We start from the raw sequence: 25152 nt of genomic DNA on the forward strand, positions 1-25152 counted from the left end.
CTTAACGAGGAAAATTAGGATAATTCATAAAATAATACGAAATATCTATATTTTAAAATAATAAAATAGTGCTTTGTGTTTGGAAATACACTTGTCTGCTAAGCTAAATTGTTGCATAATGTGACGAATGGTGATCTTAAAAGAGACATTCTAAAATTTGAACATGATAATAAAGCAATTATAAAACAGGCAAAGTCAAAGGGTAGATAACTGTGCCGTTCACAGTTGGCTTGATCTCAGATTTGTCGATCTTCCACAAAGATCGTGTCGATCTACCGATCGTTGACACAAGATCGTCTCTAATTTATCGATCTGATCACCTTTCATTTTAAAAGACGGGGCTATCATCTTATAGATCGTGCAATAATAAAAAAATATCAAGACTTTTATTTTCACGGATTATCTTAATTTTTTTATATGAAAAGTCTATATTGACTTGTTTTAAAAAATCATCCTTTAACTCTTTCCGGACCGCAGCATATGCTGCAAGCCAATTTCACCATTTTTTAATCAAGAATATCTAAGCTCAGGAATTAATTGAGGTCCTACAAAAAATATCTTACATTTGGACATCCTTATAGTTTATAATCATCCACAAGAATAGGATTTTTATCAGTTCTGAATAATTAAAAAACATTGTTTTCACAGAACATTCATATGCTGCTTTGGGTACTCAGAGTCCCAAAAGAGACGAAAGAGTTAATTTGTGCTTAATTTCCTTCACTTTGTCATACACTGAGAAAAAAATGGGGGTGCGATTAACTTTTTTCCTCATAATTTTAACACTTTTTAGGTGCAAAAATATATAAACATTTTTTAATGTTAATTTTACACCTTTTTAAGGGTAAAATTAACATAAAAAAAGGTAACTTTAACCCATAATACACCCAAAAAGCATAATATTTACTTGATTTCGGATCAATACTGCAGGTTAAAAACAACATTTCCGGAATGTTATTTTAACTTTTTCGGATTTCTCTCAGTGTACGAACGTGTCAGTTTTAACGAGGTTATCAAAAATCAGTGCTCAAAGAAAAGTCACAGTAATCTTTAAGTTAGGTGAATTCTCTTCTCACAGAAGTCCCTGAGGTCTCTTACATCCTTGCTCAGAGTAGAGCCCTGATTTCGATCATGTCATGTGACGAAATAGATGGAGATGATTGAGTTAAATAATCCCTCATGCGAAGCTTAAGCGGCGTGATTTACATTTAGCACAGTTCCAAGTCAAACTTGTCTTCTGTAGCCCCGTTAGATCCTCTTTTTCTTTAATCTCCATAGAATTGTCATGACAGGAAACCTGGGATACAGGAGACCTTAGCTACTGTCCTTCGGTTTTGCCCAGGGTTTCTTACGCGTATAGTTTAAGAACAAAGGACGGCTAAATAGATTAAAGATCGTTCTGTCATGTAAAATGTTAAAATTCTTGCAAAAGTGGATGAATAAAAAAAAGTAAGATGTCCAAAAAAAAGTTTCTTCCACAAATTGTACCTTTTGAGTTCCTCTAACAAACCGTCCTTGTGCGAGAAAAGTGGATCACTGCTGGTCCCAGCAGTAGATGGCCAAAAAAGACGTTGCAAAATGTGTCTTCTTCGACATAAATGGTTCTGGATGACCATAGTTTATCCATAGCAGATTAAGTATACCAGATTCTAAAAGCTAATGAACCAAGCTTTCCAACAATAGTTCACTCATCCAATTATATTCATCAGGAGCTGAGATATACCACTCCAAACTTTCAACCTCTTCTACTGACAGAATATATGTGCTCATATAATATTTACACCGATTTCGGATCAATAATGCAGGGTAAAATTAACATTTCCGGAATGTTATTTTAACTTTTTCGGATTTCTCTCAGTGTAGGATGTAGGTATAATTTAACAAGATAATGTCAGGGAAGGAAAAGTATCAGAGATACATTAGCGATTGATTTTGAAAACCATTATAAGAGAGTACCCAGAGCTATTGCTAAATATATTAAAGACTGTGATATTAGAATTTAAGATTTGTTCAAGATTCTGTACCAATGATGTGATCAGGAGATTGTGTGCCGGGGTAATCGGCTTTGAATGCTTGCGTTGGGACTTGGGAGTCTCTCGTCTCTCTTTACCTCCAATATGTAAAATGCGGGCATTCAAAAGACCGAATGGGATATGTCGTGGCGGGATTTGACCTTATGTGCGTAGCCCGTCATCGCGTTGTCGATACTGAAGCTCGGAAGAACACATGTGTTATTGATTGTTATTTATTTATTCACTATTTTTTTTTTTTGTGATTTACTGTCAAGTGCACAATGATTAAAATGTTCCGTTTCTAGATAAGTTCAATGAGCTTGGGACCTGGAGGTGAAGAATCAGGAAAAATCCATGGAATTGCGTAGAACACCCATTACATTTGATCTTAAGAGAATCTATCTCGATCTCTTATTTGTACTCATCTCACTCACCACAATTCATGACTAACAAAGAATACAATTTTATATGAAACAGAAAAACACGAAACCTATACTGTGCATAAACACAGCAGAGGTTTTTTTTCGATGAGCGATCAGACCACATTCAAATCTATTCTTTAAATCTAGTATTTAGTACTCATATATGTGTCTTTAAACCTTTAAAGGCTTATTGGTACTCTGAGAAAAAAATCTTTACTTTTTTTTTAATTCTAAATTTATTTTATTTATTTATTATTTTATCTAAATTTATTATATCTATTTTATTTGAATCTTTTTATAGTAAAAATTCTAAGATGAAATTGTGAATATCGAAACTTTCCAATCCCTAATTTAAAATTATAAGTCTTTAAGTTTGTAGAAAGCCAGAACTACTGATTGGAATTGGTTCGAAACGACAATATCACAGGCAAATGTGTTTCTCGCATAAATTATAACCTAAGGTGTAAAATGTAGCGTTATTTATATTTACAAATGTTTTGAATTATTTCTGCAGAGCTAGTTTTTTAAAATATTTGATTATTAAATGAAACATTTGATTAGTGATATAGTTATTTTTTTAATTTATTAGATAATTTATATGTTTTACGAATTTTTAAGTACATTACAGTTATCAACGTTATTAAAAACTGAATTCTACCATTGCAAAACCTTAACTTCATCTACAAATCGATTTCTAATCGCCCACCTCAGCTCTAACTCTGACAAATAACTTCCCATTCTCACTAGCACAATCTTGTAGTAGAGTAAGAAAAAAATGCCGACGATGTTTCCAATTATCATAAATTTATAAGTTTTAGTATATTTTCAATCGAGATATTGTTTTCATCATTGTGGTTGAAATTTTGAAAGAGAAAAAAAAGTGTGTTTACTCAGACAAACACGCGCAAAAAGTTAATTGTCTATTAACTCTTGATTTCAATAAGTTCATTGTTGCATCTTACATCAATTTTTCTTGCAGATGGCACTTACATTGTTTGTCTGCAACTACGCCAAAGAAAAAAAAATCATGACACCAATTATGGCCAGAGATGATGGTATAGAAGGTGTGAAAAACGCAAGAGATGAAAAGTCTGGAGGCGAAAACTGATGATGAGAGTGACTTGAGCTGGTTTTGTTGGAAATCTTTCAATCTTCCCGAAATGGATTGAGGTGGGTGGTTTTCTCGTTATTTCTTTTATTACAATTGAATCTTCTCTCTCCAAAAAGTTCTTTTTCTTGCACAATAATTTTGCTGAATTTGGGATAAACTCACTTTTTCTTCCTTTCACCTTCAACTCTTTTTGAGACTGTGCAAGAGAGTGAGAAAATTTTTGCTTGGATGAGAGTGTGTCAACAAAGCATTTCAGCCAATTTTTATCTTTCTGTTGTTCTACACGGATTCTCGGGTGAAGAGATAAGACAATGTTGGATATTTTTTGAATGGAAAAGAACAAAAGTGTTATTCGCGATAGAATCTCAATTGTCATCACTGTATAACTTTTTCATATTATACTGGCATATAGAAGGTCATTTGTGAGAAAATCGTGATTTACTCTTCATATCGTAATTGCATTCTTCTTCCTCCCTGCAATTAGGTGATTGTATAAAGCAACCTTTTGCCACTTAACATCTGCTCTATGCAGGTTCCTATTTCTATGAAAATTACTGCATTTAATAGAAACTTCTTTCTTGGAAATGCACATTTTTTTATCAAAAAACAAAAACGATAAAAATGTTATTAAATATATTGAATTTCCCTATTTGACTTCTTTGGAAATTTAAAAAATAAAAGAAAAACATGTTTGCAAATACCTCGTTCAATGATGAATAATCCGACCTTAAAGCTATAAAACTGTTTTTCTTTTGCTGAATGAATCACACATTTACTAGTTCACTTTATTTATTTTTGGTGAAACAGGTATTCTGTAAATATGATAATGTGATTTTGTTTGGGAAGCCTGTGTCTATTTAGTTTTTTTTCAGTTAATCTTTTAATAAAATGCGAAAATTTAATAAATGTGATTTTGTGGTTCAGCACTGAAAGAGTCAGTTCCCTGTATAGATAGAATTCATGAAAATTCATTATTTTTGTTCAACATCCATTGCAGATTTGTTTTTATATAGTTGAAGTGTAATTTTCTTCAATTTGAAGTTCATACAATGGTTTTTAGGCCACGCATTCGAATAGAACCTTTTAATCTACGTTATGAGCTTACGTTATAGTAAAATTTCAGAAATTTCACAGCAGTCGCCACCTACTTTAGGCGGAAATTCATGAAATTTCTTGAAATTTACCAACTCTAGTTAGTTACATGGGTCTCTCAGGTCAAGAAATAGGCCTTTTTTCTGATAATAATTTATTGTGTAGAAAATATTTTGGAAATTCTAACTTTTGGGATACAAAAGAGTAACTTTAGAACAAAATTTAAAAATAAAATTGAAAAATTTTGAAAATTCGACCGTTGTAGCTGATTTTTGGACCCATTCCTCAAAAAACAGACTTTGCGGTAGGCAAGATTTCTCCCAGTAGGTCCATCTGAAATCAAAAAACCAAATATAATCTGTTAGAGGATTAGTTGGACCCCTGGATGAACGAAGGATTTGTGAAAAAAACAAAATTTGGATTTTTATCAAGTATTTGTAAAAAAAAAGTATCAATTTTACCTATTTTTAAACACATTTTGTATTGTAAAAATGATTCTGATTAAAGGAAGAAGTGCAAATCTTTCGTTCAAACAGTAGATAATACTTCTCAAAACAAACAAAATTTGCAAAATTTGCAAAATTTCAGAAAGATCGGTTCAGTAGACTCTAAGTAATCTTGACTACCGCATTGTAAAACGGTGCTTTGAGAAAAACGCGTTTAAAGTCTTACAACAATATACGCGCGCGGGCGGAATGCATAACTAAAACTGCTCTACCTCCGAGAGTTTTACTCCGATTGACTTGAAATTTTCAGAAAATATTTTTTTTGTCTTGAGGGTCTTGAGAGACCCATATAACCCCTTAAATTAATTCTTAAATTATTTATTGGTGTATTATAAAATGAAAGTTGGCTGTTTGTTTACTGATAAGCACTTTGGAAATTACTACAACTCGGATTACATTGAAAAGTAGTTCGAAAAAAAAAATTTTTTTTTGAAGTTTTCTTTGTGAGATCATAAGTTTCTAATATGGCTATCACATAGAACAGGAAGACTTCCAGGCTTCGCACACACTCTGGCTTTGAATACTTCATATTTTAGTGAAATTGACCTATGGCAATAGGGAAAAGCTTCGGACAACTCAATTTCTTTATGTTCCTAATGGATATGACCCATGGCTCTTTTCAAGAAATTTTAAGTATCATACCCTTTTTATCAAAAAAGTCGCACCTTTGGGTAAAAATTGAGAATTGAATCCATGTTCAGTGCTAATATTAATGTGCTGCCGCGATGGTAAGTTGAGGAACAAATTTGTTAAAGTTGTCTTTTTCTGCATTTTCTTTAGAGAGCTCCGGTAGATAGTTAATTATTGAAAATTGAACTGCAATTAACTTTATGGTCTAGGATTTGTTCTAAACTTTTAAGAGTGCAAAAGGGGAAATCAATAGTTAATTCCGTTATGCCATTTTTATTGCCCAAACTTTGCAGAAAAAATAGTTTAACATTGCAAATCCGGTTGAAGAAGTGACATTACGTTGTTGGTGTATATGGACGAAATGTTCATCTGGACAATATCTAAGCCGTATCCAAAAATAAAAGAGATCCTTTAAGCCGTTTTGAATATATACCAAAAAGAATTTGTTTTTAGAAAAGAACTGGAGGAGTGGCTGAAAAATAATGGACTTGTGAATTATCAGAGAGTTTGCACATGTATGGATCCTTCGAACATTACAAGTTGCTATCTTTCATAGTTAAACATTTAAATCATATGGAATATAAAACATGGAAAATGAGAAATTTCTAAAACTTGCCCCTCAATTTACCATCGCGGATGAACCCCAATATTAGCACTGAACGTTGACAATATTTCATACAATAGATATCTTGTAGTATACAAAACATTTACCTTAAGACTGTCCCTAAATCTCAATTCAAATTCATTGAAAATCGGTTCAGCAGAACCGGAGATTCAAATACTTAAGTATCAAAAAACGGCAGAAACCGATTTGCCTAGATTTCAGGCGCAAAAACAAAATAAAATCCACATAATAAATGTTTTCGTAAAACATTTGATATTATCATACTTTTTCTATAATTTGATTAAACAAAAACGATAATTTCTGTCAGTGGAGTAATTTAGTACCTAGCTCCTTTGCATGTGCTTCTGTGATGTGATAGCACTATAATTCACCTAATTAATTAGGTTTTCTACAAAATATTTAGCAAACCGTTGAATAAATTTCCAGGAAAGTTATTTTAAAAACGACAATATGAAGATTTTTATGTGACTTCTTGCAAATAGTAAAATATCAAATGATTTAACATGTGCTAAAAGCATTTCCGGCTTGTATTTGTTTTCTAAAAATGATTTCTTGCATACTGAAGAATTCTAACGTAAGTAATATTACGTTCGATAGACCCAGGAATCTCCACGCAATCACAGAATATTAAAAAAAAAGATGTATAGACAAAAGTGACGCAATCAGAAAAATATGATTTTACCTTCGTATAAAGTTTTTCCACAATTTCCCACTTCCTGCAACGGCAGGCAGTTTTTCCATATCAAATTGTGTGGCAAAAAGTCTCAATGAAGTTTACGCGCGATGTAATGTTACTACAAAAGTTAAAAGACGCGATGAGTTTTGGTAGAGAGGGTGGTTTTTCACCAACATATCAACAATAGCGCAATAATTGATGAATTTCCCATATAGTGGTATGTGGAAAATAGCACATAACATACATAGATAATATGAATTTTCCCACACAATAGGGGCGTGAGGTGAAGGCTGGTGTTATGCTTCTTTCGCACTCTGTGGGAGCTTTTTTATATTTTCCTGACCCCCCTCTTTCCCGGTCGGATTAATTCTATCGTGCTATCGGTGTATGTTCTCACATGGTAGGTTCTTCTCTCTTTTTTTTTGCATTAGAAAAGGAACATAGCATATGAATATCCGCGTGTATAATTTTATGTATTGCTGAAGCGCAAACAACTGAATCAAAGTCACACGCCAAGCACCCAATAAGCTTTTTACCAGAAGCCAGGAGAGAGGAGACTTTTCACTCGCTTGGCTTTTCACATTTCAGTTTTGTGCGGAAAATCAAGAACATCGGTCGGATTTTCGCAATATTTCCAACATACCAAAATCGTTCTTTGCATTTTTTTTCTGAGAGTTAGTGGACATTCTCATTAATATCGGTGTCTTCAAGTGTTTCAATCTATCTCAGAAAAATTCAGTGACTGAGTTTTACAAGAACGAGTGATAATTTGGTGCACGAAAGTACTTCTACAATGACTAGGTACATAAAAAAAAGAATTTAAACCCATTTTTCGGTCATTCAATTCATTCTCGTGATATATTTTTTGTATTCTTCCACGGAAGGTGCTTCAATTTACGGAGTTTCTTTGATGTGCACAGTTATTTTTCATGTGTGCAAATTAAAACATAATAAATAATATTTGATTTGGCAAAATGAGGTTTTCCCGAGCAGTTCAGTAAATATAGGATATTCTCTCTATACTGATAAATATTTAGCACTTTGGTGATATTAACTTAGAATTTCGTGTACATTGAACTTTAGACTTTGAAGATGAACCGTAAAGAAGAACCAAAAAATAAAATCAGTGTTGAGTCATTAATTTATCGATGACGCAAGTTTTATCATTTATCAAGTACCCTATTAGATATAAATAGTTCTTTTTTTTTTGGTTATTTGCTTGGAATTTAAAAATACAATTGATATAGAAAAAAAATGTGCAAAAGAGGCATGAAATGTTCTATCGAATTTTTTCCACTTCCAAACAGAGTATTTCTCCCTCTTTTTTTTGGGCTTTGGAAAATTGGATTGACACGGATGAGAGAAAGGGTTGAAAAGGCGGAAAATTCGATGGATTTGATATAGTAATAATAGCTTACCAATATTCAAAAAGTATATAGAGGTTACAAGGACGTATTCACACGTAAAGTGCAGAGTGTCGATTGATGGATTGATGGTTTTTCAATTTTCCTGAACCAATAAAAGTCAAGACGATTGAAAGGAAAACACCATAAAACTGTGTCGTTCACGCAATAAGTGTGATACATTTTAACCAAAAATATCCATAATAAATTGATCTCTGACGATACTTGACTTTTAAGAATTTATAATATTACCTTCAGCAAAAGCACACGCGCTTTTAGTTTTAGAATAGTTTTGGAGGGCAAAGACGAAGGAATATCGACACAGTAATATAGAGTCTATTATGCAAAAATTATACCCAGAACAAAATCGACAATTTTGCACAAAATCGCGAGACATTGAAACTCTAACTGTTGGACTTTCTTTGGTAAAGGTTTTTTGCCACCCTCGATATTTTACCACTGTCACGTGTCTGGACGGTAGAAGGTGAAATTTGCAAGATAAATGGCTTAGAACATTTTTAAAATAGAGTTGAAATAAACATAGATAAATTTTTGTGTATAATAATACGGTTAAAAGTGCGTCAATTTAATTACGTAAGAAATTAATGAACTTATAAAGCAGTTTGTTTATGTAATAAAATGAAGGAGTTGAGTGAGCGGATGTTTAGAAAATTGGCGAGAGAATTTAAATGAATGCTGACTGATCATAATTTTATATAAAGTGTGATTGGTATAATAAGCAAATGATTTTGTTGAGATAAAGATCATACCATTTTGACAGTATAAATGAGTTATAAACACTTCATTAGTATATATCGGAATATTCTTTGGTAGCTCAGAGTGAATAATTCTAACGATTATGACACGTGCTTTTGATTTTTTATTGATATACTTGTTTTAATGTTCCAGTTCAAAATAAATTTCAATACAAAAATTATTAGATTTGGTTGTCGACCGCTTAAAATGCTTAGAAGGTATTGATCATGTTTTTAAAGCACGGCCAAATGTTAAGGGAACCACACTGAATCATTAAGATTTTATGTATCATAAAAAAATATTCTTACTGAACAGTAATCATAGAATACTGAGCAATCGGACTTTCTTACCTATGAAATCCTATGAGTAATTCAACCGTTCTTACCATTTTTCATAATTCGCGCTTGATTTTTGTAATATTTGGGGCCTGTTTTCCTTTAGAAACCAACGAACACTGAAATTTTGGAATAGATATCAAACAGATATGCGGTTATCAGCGCTCTAAGTCGAAACCCTGAATCTGCCAGTAGCATTTTTCAGATGTATTCGTGCCTCTTCACTATAAATTTTGACGATTTTATGCTGTAAGGATTTTCCATAAAATTTAGAAATTAATGACGTAGGTTCATTCCAGCATTCTCAATACGATATCCTTTTTTTCAATTTTTTGTAGCTTGCCATTTTAACCTAAGTTACAAATTTCCCTAAAATACATTATTTATCATCGCTTTTATATACATGTATTGACCATTGAAAACTTTGGAAATGTGCAAACTGACCATTTGTCTCTCAAATAACATAACTTCATAATATAACTAGTAACAAGATGTTGATTGCGCGTATTTGACCATTTTGAGTCACTTTTTAAAGTAGTCAAAAAACATTTGGCCGATGAAATTAATCAACTTTTACAAAAGAATTATTTTTATATGAAATAAAATTTATTAATATTTTTTAAATACATAAATAACTTCTATGGATTACAAGAAAGTCATTTGTAAAAAGAAAAATTTTAAAAAGTTTTTTTTTCTCTTTTTTTCACTTGATTTTTCTAACATATATTTGTCAAGAAACTTATGGCTGATACTGTACATAGATACTATACCTTAAGAGTACTTTTGCATCATTTACCGTATACCAGTTCACAACCGATATGAACCGATTGATATATCATTGAAAAATCGCCTATATTTTAGGAGTAATGAAATTGATATTCGGACAAAAATTACTTTTCGGTTATGAATAGGTTTATTACGGGCTCATAACCGATTCGTACTAGTTCAGTCTTGTTGAAAATTCCAAGACCTTCTCAACGAGCCAAATCATTACCCCATTTGGTTGATAAATGCACTTTCTAGCTATAGCCTTTTTAACATGTAATAATAACATGATATGATGCACCGCCTTTGCCCAACAACTCCGTGACCATGGAAGAAGCATCCACACCAAGTGAAGGCGCTCCTGGGCGGTCTCTAGCAGATTCTTCCAATACGGGATGTAGGGTAAATGTCCTAATTCAAAATTATTTCCAGACGCTTTAACTTTGACAGATGATTCAACACATTAAGTACATATTTGTTCTGAAGAGAATTACATAAATTTGCTCCTTGACTCTTCTATAATGTTACTGTTTAGGGAAAATTCTTTAGATATAATTTGAAAACTTCTTAAATACAAGAAAAATACGCGAGCGTTAAATGCTTATATTTCAAACAAATTAATCCAAATGGAGACAAGGGAAAGCTTCTAATTGGAGACAAACAGTGTAACTGAAACCGCGACGAAAGGCTTCCAAAACCTTGTTGAGTTGCTCTTGAGTGCAGGATTTGTTCTTATTCCTGGTCTTTTCTTCTTTCCCATATAAACAATAAGAAAATCTCTCCAAAAAAATCATATTTCCGGGGTTTCCTATTGAAGCATTTGCAGACACTTCAGAAAAACCCTTTTTGTTTACGAAATAGGTAATTATTTCATTTGAAATCTTCACGTACCGTTAACAATAAAGATTAGCATTTAATTTAACTAAAATTAGCCAGAAATATGACATAAATGTTAAACAAAACTAATAAACAAAAAACATCTCATTGTGTTTTTCATTGGAAAACATGGTCGATCGATAAAAATTCGATGGTGAAAAGGTACACTTTTAATTTTTCTGAGAAATTAACAAATTAAAATTTGTGAATATGAATGGATTTTCGCTTTATTTGCAACAAAATTAACTAAATAATGAAACTGAGGTATAGAAAATATATAAATATAATAATTTTGTACTGTATTTATCATGAAAACAATGCCGTTTCCATTTGGAGTAGCGAAAAATTTTCATTTGGAGCAGGTTTTGAATTAGCTTAATTTACCCTAAACATTGTAAAAATGATTACCTTATAATACAATATCTCAATGCGATTAATAATAATTAATGGATAAACTTCAAGAACAAATCAGTCATCTCCATATCAAAAATGTATTTGCTATTTACTTAAAATTCGCATTAATTAATCAAAGACAAGATTTTTCTGCTTGACCTTGTGTAATTGAAATTCTAACTAAGAAAATCTTATCTAATCCTTTCAACTCTGATGGAAAAATTGTAACAACTTATTTGTGCTAAAACTGGCTCATTTATTTACATTTCCTTCATTTTCATTCCCGCGTGAGCTTTTTTGAAGATCATGTGCCAAAGAAATTGGGTATTTTTGACGACACTTTTCAAAATTTGTACGCAGTGATTTAGTATAAATAGATTTGACTGTCTATTTTTTGCTACGCACGCTGCAGAAAAATTTACAAGTCACCGGATGAAAGTGAATTGAGCATGTGAAACATGTTTTTGAAGCATTGGAGGCTTAATCGTCTCGAGCAAAAGACACACATTATTAAACAATTAATGGTTGTGACAAAACCAAGAGAAATTCACGACCTACCTCAAGTTAATATTAGGTGAGATTCTTAACAATCTCACCTACTATAATCCTAACAAAATTTCATGTCCTCCGATCGCGCTCAAACTTGGCCAAAATGTGTTTCGCCACTTCCTGATCACGAATACATGGGGGGCTAAGTTACGTTCCCGGCCGGCCGGCCGGCCGTCCGGCCGTCCGGCCGCTCTTTGGAGCTTAATAGCTCCTAAACTAAAAAAGATATCGACTTGCGGTTTTCGGCAAAGGTTAAATATCGTATGAAAATTGCAACATGGTGCATTGACCCCCCACCCCCCACCCCTCCTTCCGCCATTTTGAAGACCCCCCTTTTTTTGTTTTCTCAATAGCTCCGCCCCTATGGCATCGAGCGGGCTCAAATTTTAGTATGTTATAGCTGGGCCTTAGAGCTTTCTATCAGTACCAAACTTAAGGTCCCCTGACCCCCCTGACCCGAGCTATAAGGGTCCAAAAAAAATTCTTAAAATGGCCATAACTCCGGTTCTAATTGTCAGAATTTAAAAAATGAGGGCTTTTTGGAAAGCTCTCGTGAAATGCCACTTCCCCTTCTAACAACGCAAGTTCATAAAACCACCGCTAGGGGCGCTATTATTAAAAAGAAAATTTTTAAATCTTAAAAGTTAAATAACTCAAAAATTCCTTATGCAATCGGGCTGATATTTTAGTATGTTGTAGCCGTTGATTATACCTATCAAACAAAAAAAACCTTAAGTCGATCCATTACCCCGGACCCGAGCTATAAGGGGTCAAAGTTCGAACATTGACCGGCCTCTATCTCCGGTTCTAATTAACATAGCGACCTAAATTTTACCTTTTTGGTTTCGTCTCGATGAGCACTTTCAGATGGAAGTTTAAAAAGTCACCACAGGTGGCGCTGTGATAGCGTCAAAATTCATCGAAATTCAAAGTCACTTTTCTCAAAAACGGCATTGTGCAAGTTAATGAAATTTTAGTATGTTGTAGTCCAGTCTGGGACGTTTCCAAAATGGTGCTTATGCGCGCTGTGGTTTCAATAGAACCGGAGATATGAGGGGTCAAAGTTCACGAAATTCAAAAAATCATATCTCCGGTTCTATGTGACCGATTTTGATGAATAAGGGCTTAAACGAAAGATCTCACCAAATGCTACAACTTTCTAGAATATTTGAACTTCGTGGGACCAACACCAGGGGCGCCACAGTCGAAAAACCAATTTCAATATCACATAACCTCAATTATCTCGACTGTCGCTGAACCGATTTTGATGATTACTTCGACATAATTGTAGAACACATTTGTTTCTACATTTCGTCCATACATCATTTTCCGCTCAGACTACGCTATCACTCCGATTTTGCCGTTTAAGTGTGAAAAAAATGATTTTTCCCATAATAACGCTTTGAAATCACTCAGATGCCAATTTGACTGCCTCTACTCCACCAAGACACTTAAAATAGGGTTTTAAATGGAAAGTCTCACAAAATACAACAATTCTTTGATATAGTTGAAGTTCAACAAATGACTACTTGGGGCACTCTGGATGAAAAAACAAGTTAAGAAACAAAAAACCTCGCTTATCTTGGCTTCTGAGTAATCGATGAGATCATGTTCTATGGGAAAATTATAGAGAACATTCTGGTCTACATTTCACCTATATATCACTTTTCTGCCAGTTCATCCAAATCCTTGATATTTTGGTTTAAATACAAAATTTGCATAATTTCACGAATTTGGTTCAAGATAACTGAATGGCGTCTCCCAACTTCAGCTCTAAATCGAATTTGCATGCACTCCGAGCTATCTCACGTTAAGAATCTCACCTACATAAGCCGGTTAGGATTATCTGTCCCTTTAGCAAGAAAAATAAATTTCTGACAATTCAGTGACCCTGTTAAAAATTCGATTGTGTCTGATGTACTTTTCTTCTCGCAGTCGTGGTAGAATTTTGTGAAGAAAACGGCGAAAAGTGTGATTATAGTGAAAATTAACTCACTCCATTTGCTAAGAGCGTGAGAGAATGCTGATGTAACAGAAAGTTTTCTGTTGTTTGGTATGCCAGAGAGACGACAAAAGTGTTTCGTTTGGGGGTGGTTTTGTCAGGACGGGAGAGGCATTGTGTGTAGCCTATAAACACAGAAACTCATCGCCGGAAATTGCACTCCTCCCTATAGAGCACCTGTATTACTTTTGAAACCCAAACGCTTGAAAAACAGCACATCAAAGAAAATTCTTGGTTCTTGAATGCCGAGTGAAGTGTAGAAGAAAGTTTTCCAGAATTATTCTATTCTCCCACTTTACATTAACACGATTTTCTTACCACCTACAGCTTTCAATTAGGCATTCATGTCATTCCTAAAAATATTTCACTATTTATTCGTATAGCTCAGAAATTTTGTTTTTAATTGGTTTCTTGTGTGTCTTTCAATGTCAAGAAGCTGTTCGAGATTTTTATTTTTTCGGAGAAAAAAAGTATACATGTTTATTTTCTAAAACAAAAAGTGATTTGCAAATACCCAGAAAATAAATTAAAAAATCACCGTTTGATCTGGGAATAGTAAAGTTCACAATAAATTACAAATTATATCGTAAACATCACAATAAATCCTCTGGCTTTATTGTAATTTTGCAAATTGTTTACAAGCTATGTTTGCTCAAAAAAATAATTACTAATATCTACCGTTCTGGAGTTCTGACCTAATTCAAATGTTAATATGTTTGCTGTACCTTGCAAACAGGTTAACATAGAACTCATTCATAAAATAAATCAGTAAATTTATTCATTTTGTCATAGAGCATAGTTTTATAACATAGCATGATTAATTATGAAAACGTGTTAACCAGAACTTTGACTCGACTTAAAAAATCTGGATAATTGATGACCTTCATTCATTCTTTTTTGGGTTTTTTTCAAGGTCAAAAGACAAACCTCAGGTGAATACAATGACTACAACTACACATTTAATACACAAACTAAGAGTATTTGCAATAATCTTTTAAAATATTACAGAAATGCTGTACCACTTTCTTTTAATTGCTTGAACTTTATTGAAAAAGCAACATTATACAAAATATACTCCGAAAATTAGATTCTCAACTTCCAAGGGAGTCAGTAATCCTCCGCAATTTACCGTATAAAATTTGACGGTAAAGGATTAACCTAAACTGATTGCGGAATTTTTGTATCAACCAATTTTTCCTTTCCCGCAGGGCAAACGGTTAGAGATAAAGCCTTATGGTCTCTACACACTACAGAAATTTATGTCCATATTAAAGCAAGTTGCCTATGCTTGTGTAGGAAAAAGTGTAAAACGGACGGAGTGATCAGGATATATTCGTGATCAGGAAGTGACTAAACAGATTCTAGCAAAGTACGGGGCCGATCGGAAGAGATGAGATTTTGTTAGGATTATAGTAGGTGAGATTGTTAAGAATCTCACCTAATATGGACATAGATATCTCTATGTAGAGGCCATTAGGACCTTAGAGGTAGCCCCTCATAAGACAGTCTTCGTATTAACATGACCTACATTTCCCTTTCCTTTTCCTCCCTAGCCAGGATGTTCTGGGAATGCTCGAAAACCCGTTATATGATTTTTCTTTTAAATTTTTGAATATGTTTTAAAGGTTACTTTAGGCGGACTTTACGTTCACATACGAAAATATCGTTAAATAAATCTTGATAACGGATTTTCAAGATCAAAGAATAAAAAGCCTATAGAGGACGTATTTCTTAACCGAATGGGGTCATGTCTGGGTTTGTTGGAAAGGTCTTGGAATTTATGAAAAGTCTGAGTTGGTTCTAATTGGTAATGAACCGGTTATAATCGATAAATAATTTTTATCCGAACATGAATTGTATTACTCCCAAGCTAATTTAGGTGATGTGCACTAAATTAGTCAAGTGATAGAGCACTTGGAGCACTTGCTCTATGATGCAAGTGTCCCGGGTTCGAATCCCCTTTAGGTCACCGGGAATTTTTCTAGCGTTAAAGGTGTTCGAATTGCATCCAGTGAGCTTCACTGCACTTGATTCCAAGGAGCGTGAGACTGCCAACCCCATGCCTAAAGAGCTAAACCTCTAGTCTGAAGACCGCTTTAAACTAATGTCCTGGACACATAAACCGTCTGAAGCTGAGAAACGGATTAGTTAGTGGGAAATTAATAGGAATTTAGTCAAATCATTATTTCTATTATAGGTACGTAAAGCCCTTTCTCAACTTAAGTCGTCAGTGTATCCAGTACATAAGGGGTTTGAGCTAAGTGATCTAACTTGGTTCACTTTAAACCAAACTATTTGATAAGTACTTTTTGTAGTTTAATTTCCAAAAACCCTAATTTATTCAAAAAGGGTTTTAAATGGAGCACGGCACAAAGTGATGCCACTACCCTATTGATTGAATAAATGTGAACATAATTGCATTCAACTCTTTACCTTGTCATCGGTCAATAAAAGAGGGTGGGAATGTTAAGAGAGAATTTAGCACATTTCTCTTCGAATGGCGTGCAATAGTTTTGTATATTTCGAATATTGACTGGATTATAATGTATTAAAATAACACCGTATAACAGATGGATGTTTGATTTGTCTGTTTAACGTATATCATGCAGAGACACGATCAATTTTCTATTTTAATTCACGAAAATGTAATTTTAAACTGAACATACATTGTATTTACACGCAAAATCTGTAGCTAAAATTACTCCCATGGTTTTGAATTGGCTTGTAGAGTGAAAAGTTCAATTATTCTGTTCGTTTGTGCTAGATTAAAAACCCATGTGCGTCTGGTATTTATGTTTTTCTTGTTTTTTTTTTTAATACTGTGCGGTGTCTTCTCCATCTATTTACATATTGTTGTCTTGATGCTAATTTTAAACAGCCACCAAAAAGTGAGAAAGTTCCTTGTAAAGATAGACAAGAAAATGGACGAGAGAGAAATTGAGAATCTGATAATAAGGCTGTCGTGACTGAAACACCTACAACTTCTTGGCAAAACAAAAAAAAGTATGAAAGAAGCAGAACACTCAAAGGAGGATGTCTATATAAAAAGTTATGTGACAAGTTTGTGTCGAAGAGGGGTGCTAAAGAAAATGAGGGTGGTTTGAATTTTGAGAGCGCGAAAAGAAATTCCAACACGTTATTTAATTTGCTAGTTGCATGATATCACGGAAGTGTACAAAATGGGAATTTTGTGATGATTTGTGTCACTTCGATACTCTCATTTTTCTTTCTTTGCAATCTGGCTGGAAAATTGTTTTAGGCACAGACAAGAGTTATTGTGACTGGGTCAAAGGGTACATCGTGAAGAAACGAAAAATTTTGGGGTGAAAAAGAAATGAGGCTTGCACCATCGATTTCTCAAGCAGCTGTTCCACTAAACTTTTCCCACTTGTTGAGGTGACTCTCTTTCTTGTGGGTGACAATTGACCCACTTCCTTTTTTATTGGCGAAACTGCAAGAAGTGGCTTTGTGAATTGCAAATCTCACCACGACACTTCAAATAAGCAATTAGACTCTCAAATCTATCTGACATTGCGGATTTTTTTAATGACTTGGACAAATAATTATTGCGCTAATGCAAAACCATTTTTTCAATTTAAAATTTATAAAGTGTGATGTTTAGAATTGACAGAGTTTAATTAGAAAATCTTAAGTACAATTTAGGGCTCATTTTCGCAATAGGGTCAGAATATCAGTGCAACTAGCTTTACGTGATCTAAATGTTTTTAGGGCTTTAAATCATTCGTTTTAACACCTTAAAAATAAACTAAACTGTTGTGTAAAATAGACAGAAAGGAAATAAATTGGACAAAAATAACTCGTAAGCCACATAATCAAGGATGAGAAGAAAAGTAGATAATTAGGCATTAAATTAGCTTTATGCTCACTTTGACATAATTTCCGATATCATCAAAATAATGTTCATTATTTTTAAGGATAAATTTTCGACCGTGAATGTTAAAGAAGTCTTTGTTCTTGAGACGTGAAAATCAGAAACTTTTTATTAGCTTTAAAGTTTATACTATCACATTTTATTTTACCCAATTGCGAAAAGCCAATTGATTGTACCTTTACATAATATTTGGTTCAAATTTTGAAAATCAGAAGTTTTGAGAAAAATCCAATAATTTATTTTAAAGCCAAAGGAGAAATAAGCTAAAGAAAATAAATAGAAAGTATGAATTTATTTGAAAGGTCTTGGAATTCTGGGGTGGAATGATAAGTTTTCGATACTATCGAATCGACAGTATCGATAAATCTATATCTGTTAGTTTAAGTGAATGTTGACTTTTTACGGATTGTTGAGGTTGGGCCATTCATTGAAACATTCTTAAAAAAATGAAGCTGTTGATAAACATCTTTATTGGATACAGGAAGTGCAACTATCGTTTAAAGTTTTCAGAATCGACAGTCGATAGTATCGAAAATGAGTTATCATGTCATCCCTGGACAGTATATTGTTAACCCAAAATTAATTAATTAATTATATTATCTGTATTCTAAGTGCTTTTCGGGGGAAAATTTTGAATGAAAAGAAACTTCTTTTGCATAAAGAAAAAAAAATAAATTGCCAGCCAAATCAGGAAAGAGGATAAAGGCCAATTTTATCAAATTCGACGGGTTGTCATATTTTCCGTTCGTAATTTTGAGCAAAAACTTTGCATGACTTTCCACGAAGTGAGAAAAGAACAATAAAATATATTTCCATCTCTGTCGGACTATTTTTCCCAAGTAAATTAAAAGACTTAAATAAATAAATTCAAAATTATCTTTTTTTTAAAATTAATTTATAGTAATCTTTAGGTGCAAATGGGTAATGAGCAACCAATTTTTAGAGCTTGTACATTATCAAAGACACAAGTTTGAGTGTTTTACTAAACTAGGATGCCTCTTCACATACTTTTATTGATTATAGTAAGGTGGGGTAACTGAATCGTTCTCCGAAGAGTGCTACTTAAACGCTTGTTTTTGGACTGATGAATTTTTTTTACTTCTTCTAAATCCATAGAATTATTCACTGTTTCATTGAGAAACATCCGGAAACGATCCAGATAGCGAAGCGCCCGGATTAGCACACTTAACTATATGTAAATTTCCAGAAAGTTTTTATTAGGATTTTTATTAAAAAAACATTTTTTAATCCTTCAGAAAAAAAAAATTTTCTGACTTTTAGAGCAAAATACAACTTTAGATGGCCATAGAAAAAAAATTATTTTTGTGTCACCGGTGACTCAGTCATTCTTAAAGGTTTAAATCTGTCCGTGCTTTCGATACCAATTTTACTGGCCAAACGGTTAGAGATAGATATTTGGGACATCCGGAGGACACACCATAAGCCCTCCCCTCCTTTTCAACGGGCGGACATGGCGGATATTTCGTCCATATACAAAAATACCATTTAATTATTCCTAATAATGGGTATAAAGCTCAAAGTTTACAAAGGTTTTAGAGAGCGTATCAATCGAATTGTATCATGTTTGAGCTCGTTGGAAAGGTCTTGCAATTCCTTACGAGTCTAAACCGATTTCAATCGATTATGAAGCGGTTTATAAAAGATAACTAATTTTTATTTGCAATTCAGTTATACTATTCTTAAGATATTTGGACGATCTTTTGCATAATTTATAAATCGGTTCAAATATGTTGTGCCCTGGTACACTTAGGGTAGAATCACAATTAAGGTAAAGTATCCTATGTCGACCACTTAAGGATAGATTTTGTGAAAAATTCTAATAAACAGTTATAATTTGTGTTTTTTGATAGGGTTTTTTTTTACCGAAAACTATAGAATAGATCTTTATCAAGATCTTTATCTATCTAATTGTGAACTTCATTTAGTCATAATATAATTTTAAATTATAAAAGAATTAAAATGTTTCAAAAATGCGAAGTGTTCCTCTACTCGACCACTTCATTATTAGTGTTCTTCTACTCGACCGTATGGGGTTCCTTAACTCGACCACCCATTTTTTCTTAAAATTAATCAAATCAGAAAGCTAAAAATCACGGATTTAACTTTGGCTTGTTTAACACATCATGAATAGCACTTAAAATTTAGTTAGGGGAAGTGCTTATAATTTTGGACAGTCTGCATATAAGCATCGATATCCTAAGTTTGAAGTGCCATATTTTCAATACTAATTGACTTTTCTTGTTAATCTCTTTTCAGAAGGATTGTTTAGAAACTTGGCAAGCTATTTATCATCTCATTTTTACTAAAATTAGTTTTAATACGTTTAAAAATGAATTGATATGTAGAGGTGAATTTGACTCTTATTTTGGACAACTTGGTTATTAATTTTTACAACTTGTCTGTAAATTTGGACAGATAATCCGCCTCAACAGGATGCCCATTGTTCTTCATTTTATGAACCAATCTTACCAAGTCCTCTTCCTGGTCATGTAAGGGAAACGCGGAATGTCACAAGAAGCCCAGAAACTTTCCATATCATTCATTAAAGTGAGTTGACTTCGGTACTCCAAGTACGTGCGGATTCGCTCATTCCCTGCCCTTTCCGGGAGCCTTTCAAGGCATTTCTCACTGCATCTCTTTCGTAGAGATGATGCTCCTTCATTTCTCCAGGCATTTGTTCAACCTAGTCATCACAAAAGCTAAAACTTCACGAAATTTCGTGAGAAAAACACCTGTCCAAAATAAGAATCATCACCTCACTGGTGAATGCCTTAAAAAATTTCCCATTTTTCACACGAAAAATATAATTCACAAGGCAAATCTCACTTCAGGTCAAATGTACAAATCATCAGTAACGTGATTCAACACAATATTCAATGAATATTCAATAATATCACTCAAAAACAGCGAACAAACTTTGTTAATACTTCACCAAAACTAAATAAGACTGAAGTAAGCCACGAAGTTCTGTCATATTTCTCGTAAGCAATTGCTCACACTGAATTTTCAACAAAGCAATTTCAACTCAAATCATATTCAAATTTTAACGTATTTAGTGTTAAAATATTCCAAAAAGAACAAATATTTAGATAGAATTCATTATTCATCAAATATTGGAATAAAAATCCATCATTTTAATCAATTTATTTTTAGTGTCCAATGTTATCCTCAAAGTGTCCAAAATAAGAAACTGGACAAAATTAGAAGCATTTCCCCTAATCATTAAAATAAATAGGGAAACTCACTATTATGAATTCATTCAGAAGTAAAACAACATTCAAGTGAAAAAAGCTTCTCTGCTATAATTCGTCGACCGGTCGAATTGAGGAACAATTTATCTGAAATGCACTTTCAATTTTAATCCATAAAATTAATCTTTAACTTAGTCATGGTACTAAAATTTTTGCACAAGTAATAAAGATTAAGGCCTCAACTTGCGATTAGACGCAAAATTTGAATTCTCAAGTAATCTGTGAGGGTAATAATTGAAATATTTCCTTAAGAAAAAGTCAAGAATATCAAAAAGTAATGCCATAATTTAATGAAAAATTGCGAATTTTTATTTAAGAAATACCTTAACGCTCCGTCTTTTTATGATTTTCAGTGTTTTATGGTCAATTTCTATGATATTTTCACTGATTTGAATTAATTATGAAATAATTGACCCTATTAATGTTAAACCATTTGCTAAATATTATAGTGAATGTAAATAAATTGAATAAATATTTTAACTGATCGACTTGAGGGACCCAGGGTGGTCGACTCAAGACTCCAGAGGCGGTCGGCTCGAGGATACCTTACCTTATTACGCAAATTTTCCATTACCGTATTACCATATCTCACACTCGGTGGCACTATGTGAAAATAATATCAAAAAATTGAAGAAATAAAACGAAAATTCGATAAACGGTGAGCAGAAGAAACTGTAAGAGAAATTAACCGTACAGTTTTTCTTTACTCACCGTTTATCGAATTTTTGTTTTATTTCTTCTATTTTCTTATATTATTTTCACCTAGTGCCACCGAGTATGAGATAAGGTAATACCGTAATAGAAAATTTGCGTAATAATTGCAATGAAAATGCGTAAATTAACGAAATACGGTGAACATTTTACTGTAAATGTGATTCTGCCCTTAAGAAGAAATTGCCCAAATCCTTGAGCTCCTGAGCACTACACTTTTCTTCATGAATTGAACCAATAGAGGACTTTAATATTGTGAGGAGGTGTCGACCTCGAGGCAGACGGACAAGGTGGCTGAATCAAATTCAGAATGTTGCATTCGAGCGCCTTGGGATCGAACCTGAATATCTTCCTGAAGTGGCGGAGGATCGACAAGCGTAAGATGCTAAATTGGATGTCATGGGCCCATAGTATAATGTATTTTTCCCAATTTTTCATCATATTATCTTGTTTCTTTTCAAATATGCCCAATGAATTTGGAACTATATCTTAATTAATATAGGAATATAGAAAAACACGAAAATCTGTGTGCAAAGCGTAAAAGCCTTGGTAAAAGCCTTCCCTTAAAGTAATGCTCTTAAATGCGGTAAAAATAACAAGAGAGAGGAGGGACAAAGAGTAATTAAAAAAGAAAACAAAGAAAACGAAATTATGATCAAATGTACCAATGTACAATAAATTTCCTAAAAAAGTTTTATTGAATGCATTAGGAATAAGTTACTAGTAATTTAATAGTAATTTTTTATGATAAATGTTAATCAGGATCGGACAATTAAATTTTGCTGAAGTCAAAGTGGGAAATTCGGTCTAATTTTTTGTTCTTCAATTTGACTTTGTTTTGCCAACGTTTCGATCCTGGATGGGATCTTCTTCAGGGCCTATTACATACAAATTAAATCCTTTACTAAATTTACTTACTACAATTACTACAATTAAATTTTCGTTCGAAGGGTTAATATGATTTTTACACAAAATTCAATTGGATATAGTCCGCAAAACCACAGATCACAATATTTTTAAAGATCATCAATTCACTTAAAGTTTGTGCACCTTTTAAATTAAGAGACAAATATTTTTCTCTCTTAAGTGTGTACTTTATCGATCCTTCCTGTGTCCCCTTTTGTAGGAGCCCTTTGGAATTTCTCAGATGAATTATGAGCAGCTCTGTGTCCTCCAATAACGGACGAAAAGTGCGCTTTACCCTTCCTGGCCAGGAGTTTGTCTTCGATCCGCCAAAAATTGTCTCACCACGCAACAAAGTTATACACGGTACTCGGCAGTATATCAACGGAACACTCCAATCCACCAAATTTGCCTCTGTTCCAGAACCTCCTGTGAATCCCAAGAGAGAATTACAGCCTCTACCACCACGAGAACCTCTTCCAGAACCACGTCCTATCCAAAGGACAAAGCTAAAGATTGAGCTGCCAACACAGTCCACTGGGAAGAATTGTGCAGATTCTGTGAGGCAAAAATTGGTTGTGGGTTTTGAGAATTTGAAGATTGACTGTGGTGTGGCCAAAAAGACGGATCCTGTGGCTGAGAGATTGGCCAAATTGAGCATCGTGACGCCAAAGTTGGTGGCCAAGGAGCCCGTGAGGCAAACCAGAGAATTTCCGGATATTCATCATAAATTCACGAGTTTGGAAAACTTGGGTCCTGGGAGGGGTAGGGAGTCCCAGGGAGTGTCTGGGAAGTATTCTGGAGGTGGTGAAGAGGTGACAAGATTTCCCAGGAGGCAAACAAATTCTGCTGTGAGATCTGTTAAGATTACTCAGAAAGTTACAAGGCAGAGTGTTATCTCGTCTCAGGCATCTCCCTTGAGGAATCGACAGTCCAGGAGTGCTCTGAAATCTTTTCAGATAATTGATACACGCTTCCCTGGATACGAATTAGAGACTACAAGTTACAATTCAGATTCTCCTGAATTGAGAAGTCGTCCGAGTTTGCCCACGGTGGAAGTTACTGGGATTCCGGCTCATAAGGATTTTGAGGATTCTGCAGGGAGTATCGGAGTAAATGAGGAGAGTAGCAGAAAATTTCTGCGTGTACCTGAACTGAGTGATATCTCGGAGAATATCTACGAGGCATCTGTGGCGGGAAGTGGTTCAAATAGTGGAGAGATTGAACCGTCGGAGAATGTGGCACAATTCTGGGACTTCGTACAGAGATGGCGGAGTATTCGACTAGGTTCGAGCAAGAAGAAGTTTTCCAATTTAAATCGACAATCGTCGGCAGTTTCAGTTCAGCGCTCAATTAAAACGGTCGAAAAGAGGTAATTCTCGATATTACTTTGCTTTTCCAATATATTCAGCACTTTTTTTACTTTACGTACTCCGCTTCCTAAATCGCGTGGAAATCTTGGGTGTACACAGTGAGGGAGTTTTTCACGCGGAGGATGAATACTTGTGAAGACGTGTGAGTTGGTATTTTTAGTGCAAAGATTTTGTGGTGGATTTTCGTGGAAAAAAATTGCCTCATCAAGGAAGGAAAAAGAAAATTCTGTGAGAGATTGTCTGGAAGTTTTTCCGTCAAGAAAAACCCCCATTTTCCGGGCCCGCATGAAAAACATGCATAATTTCTCAAGAGTCTGAGAATTATTTTTGGGAAAATATAACCATGAGATATTACGTGAATTTGTATGAGGTTTATTGTTTGATTGGCAGATAAACAGCTGCATTTATATTGTTTTGCGGACTTAACAGTATGATTTGGTGATATTTAAAAAAAAAAAACAGTGTTAATCTTGTCTTACCTTTCGGTATATGAGATTCTTATTGTCAGTCAAGAAATTGCGTAAAAATTAAGGAATCAGGAAGAGTTTTTAGGGGTTTTAAAAATGTGTTTTCACGACCAAAACATCCTTAGTGATACTCTTTCGAACCTTCAATGCTGCAGAATATTATAATATTTTGTGAGATCTTTCAGTTTCACTCGAAATCGGTCAATTAAAGAATAGGAAATGAAATTTAAACAAAAATGATTGTTTCTTCTCTATAAAAATAAAATTTGTCGTAAAATTGTTCGTAAAATGTTTTCTGATTTACAAAATGCGCTCGTGAATTGTATAACCCACCAAGAAGTTCGTAAAAGTTTGTATTTTTTCACAAATATTCTTCAATCA

General features: G+C 33.6%; 1 protein-coding gene across 5 annotated transcripts in view; it reads left to right on the plus strand.

Annotated features, from left to right (window-relative positions):
• LOC129804753 (uncharacterized) overlaps positions 1-25152 on the plus strand; it is a 75850-nt gene that overhangs the window by 15616 nt on the left and 35082 nt on the right. For 3 of the 5 annotated variants that reach the window (XM_055852342.1, XM_055852337.1, XM_055852340.1), the window contains exons 2-3: positions 3414-3604; positions 23155-24303. In XM_055852342.1, coding sequence (XP_055708317.1) covers positions 23183-24303 — 1121 coding nt within the window. In that variant the 5' untranslated portion in view covers positions 3414-3604; positions 23155-23182. Of the gene's footprint in view, positions 1-3413; positions 3605-7660; positions 7876-23154; positions 24304-25152 lie in introns of those variants that run through there. The other 2 variants (XM_055852339.1, XM_055852341.1) reach the window with 1 other exon arrangement.

This window comes from Phlebotomus papatasi, chromosome 2 (genome assembly GCF_024763615.1).
Source record: "Phlebotomus papatasi isolate M1 chromosome 2, Ppap_2.1, whole genome shotgun sequence".
Taxonomy (NCBI): Eukaryota; Metazoa; Arthropoda; class Insecta; order Diptera; family Psychodidae; genus Phlebotomus; species Phlebotomus papatasi.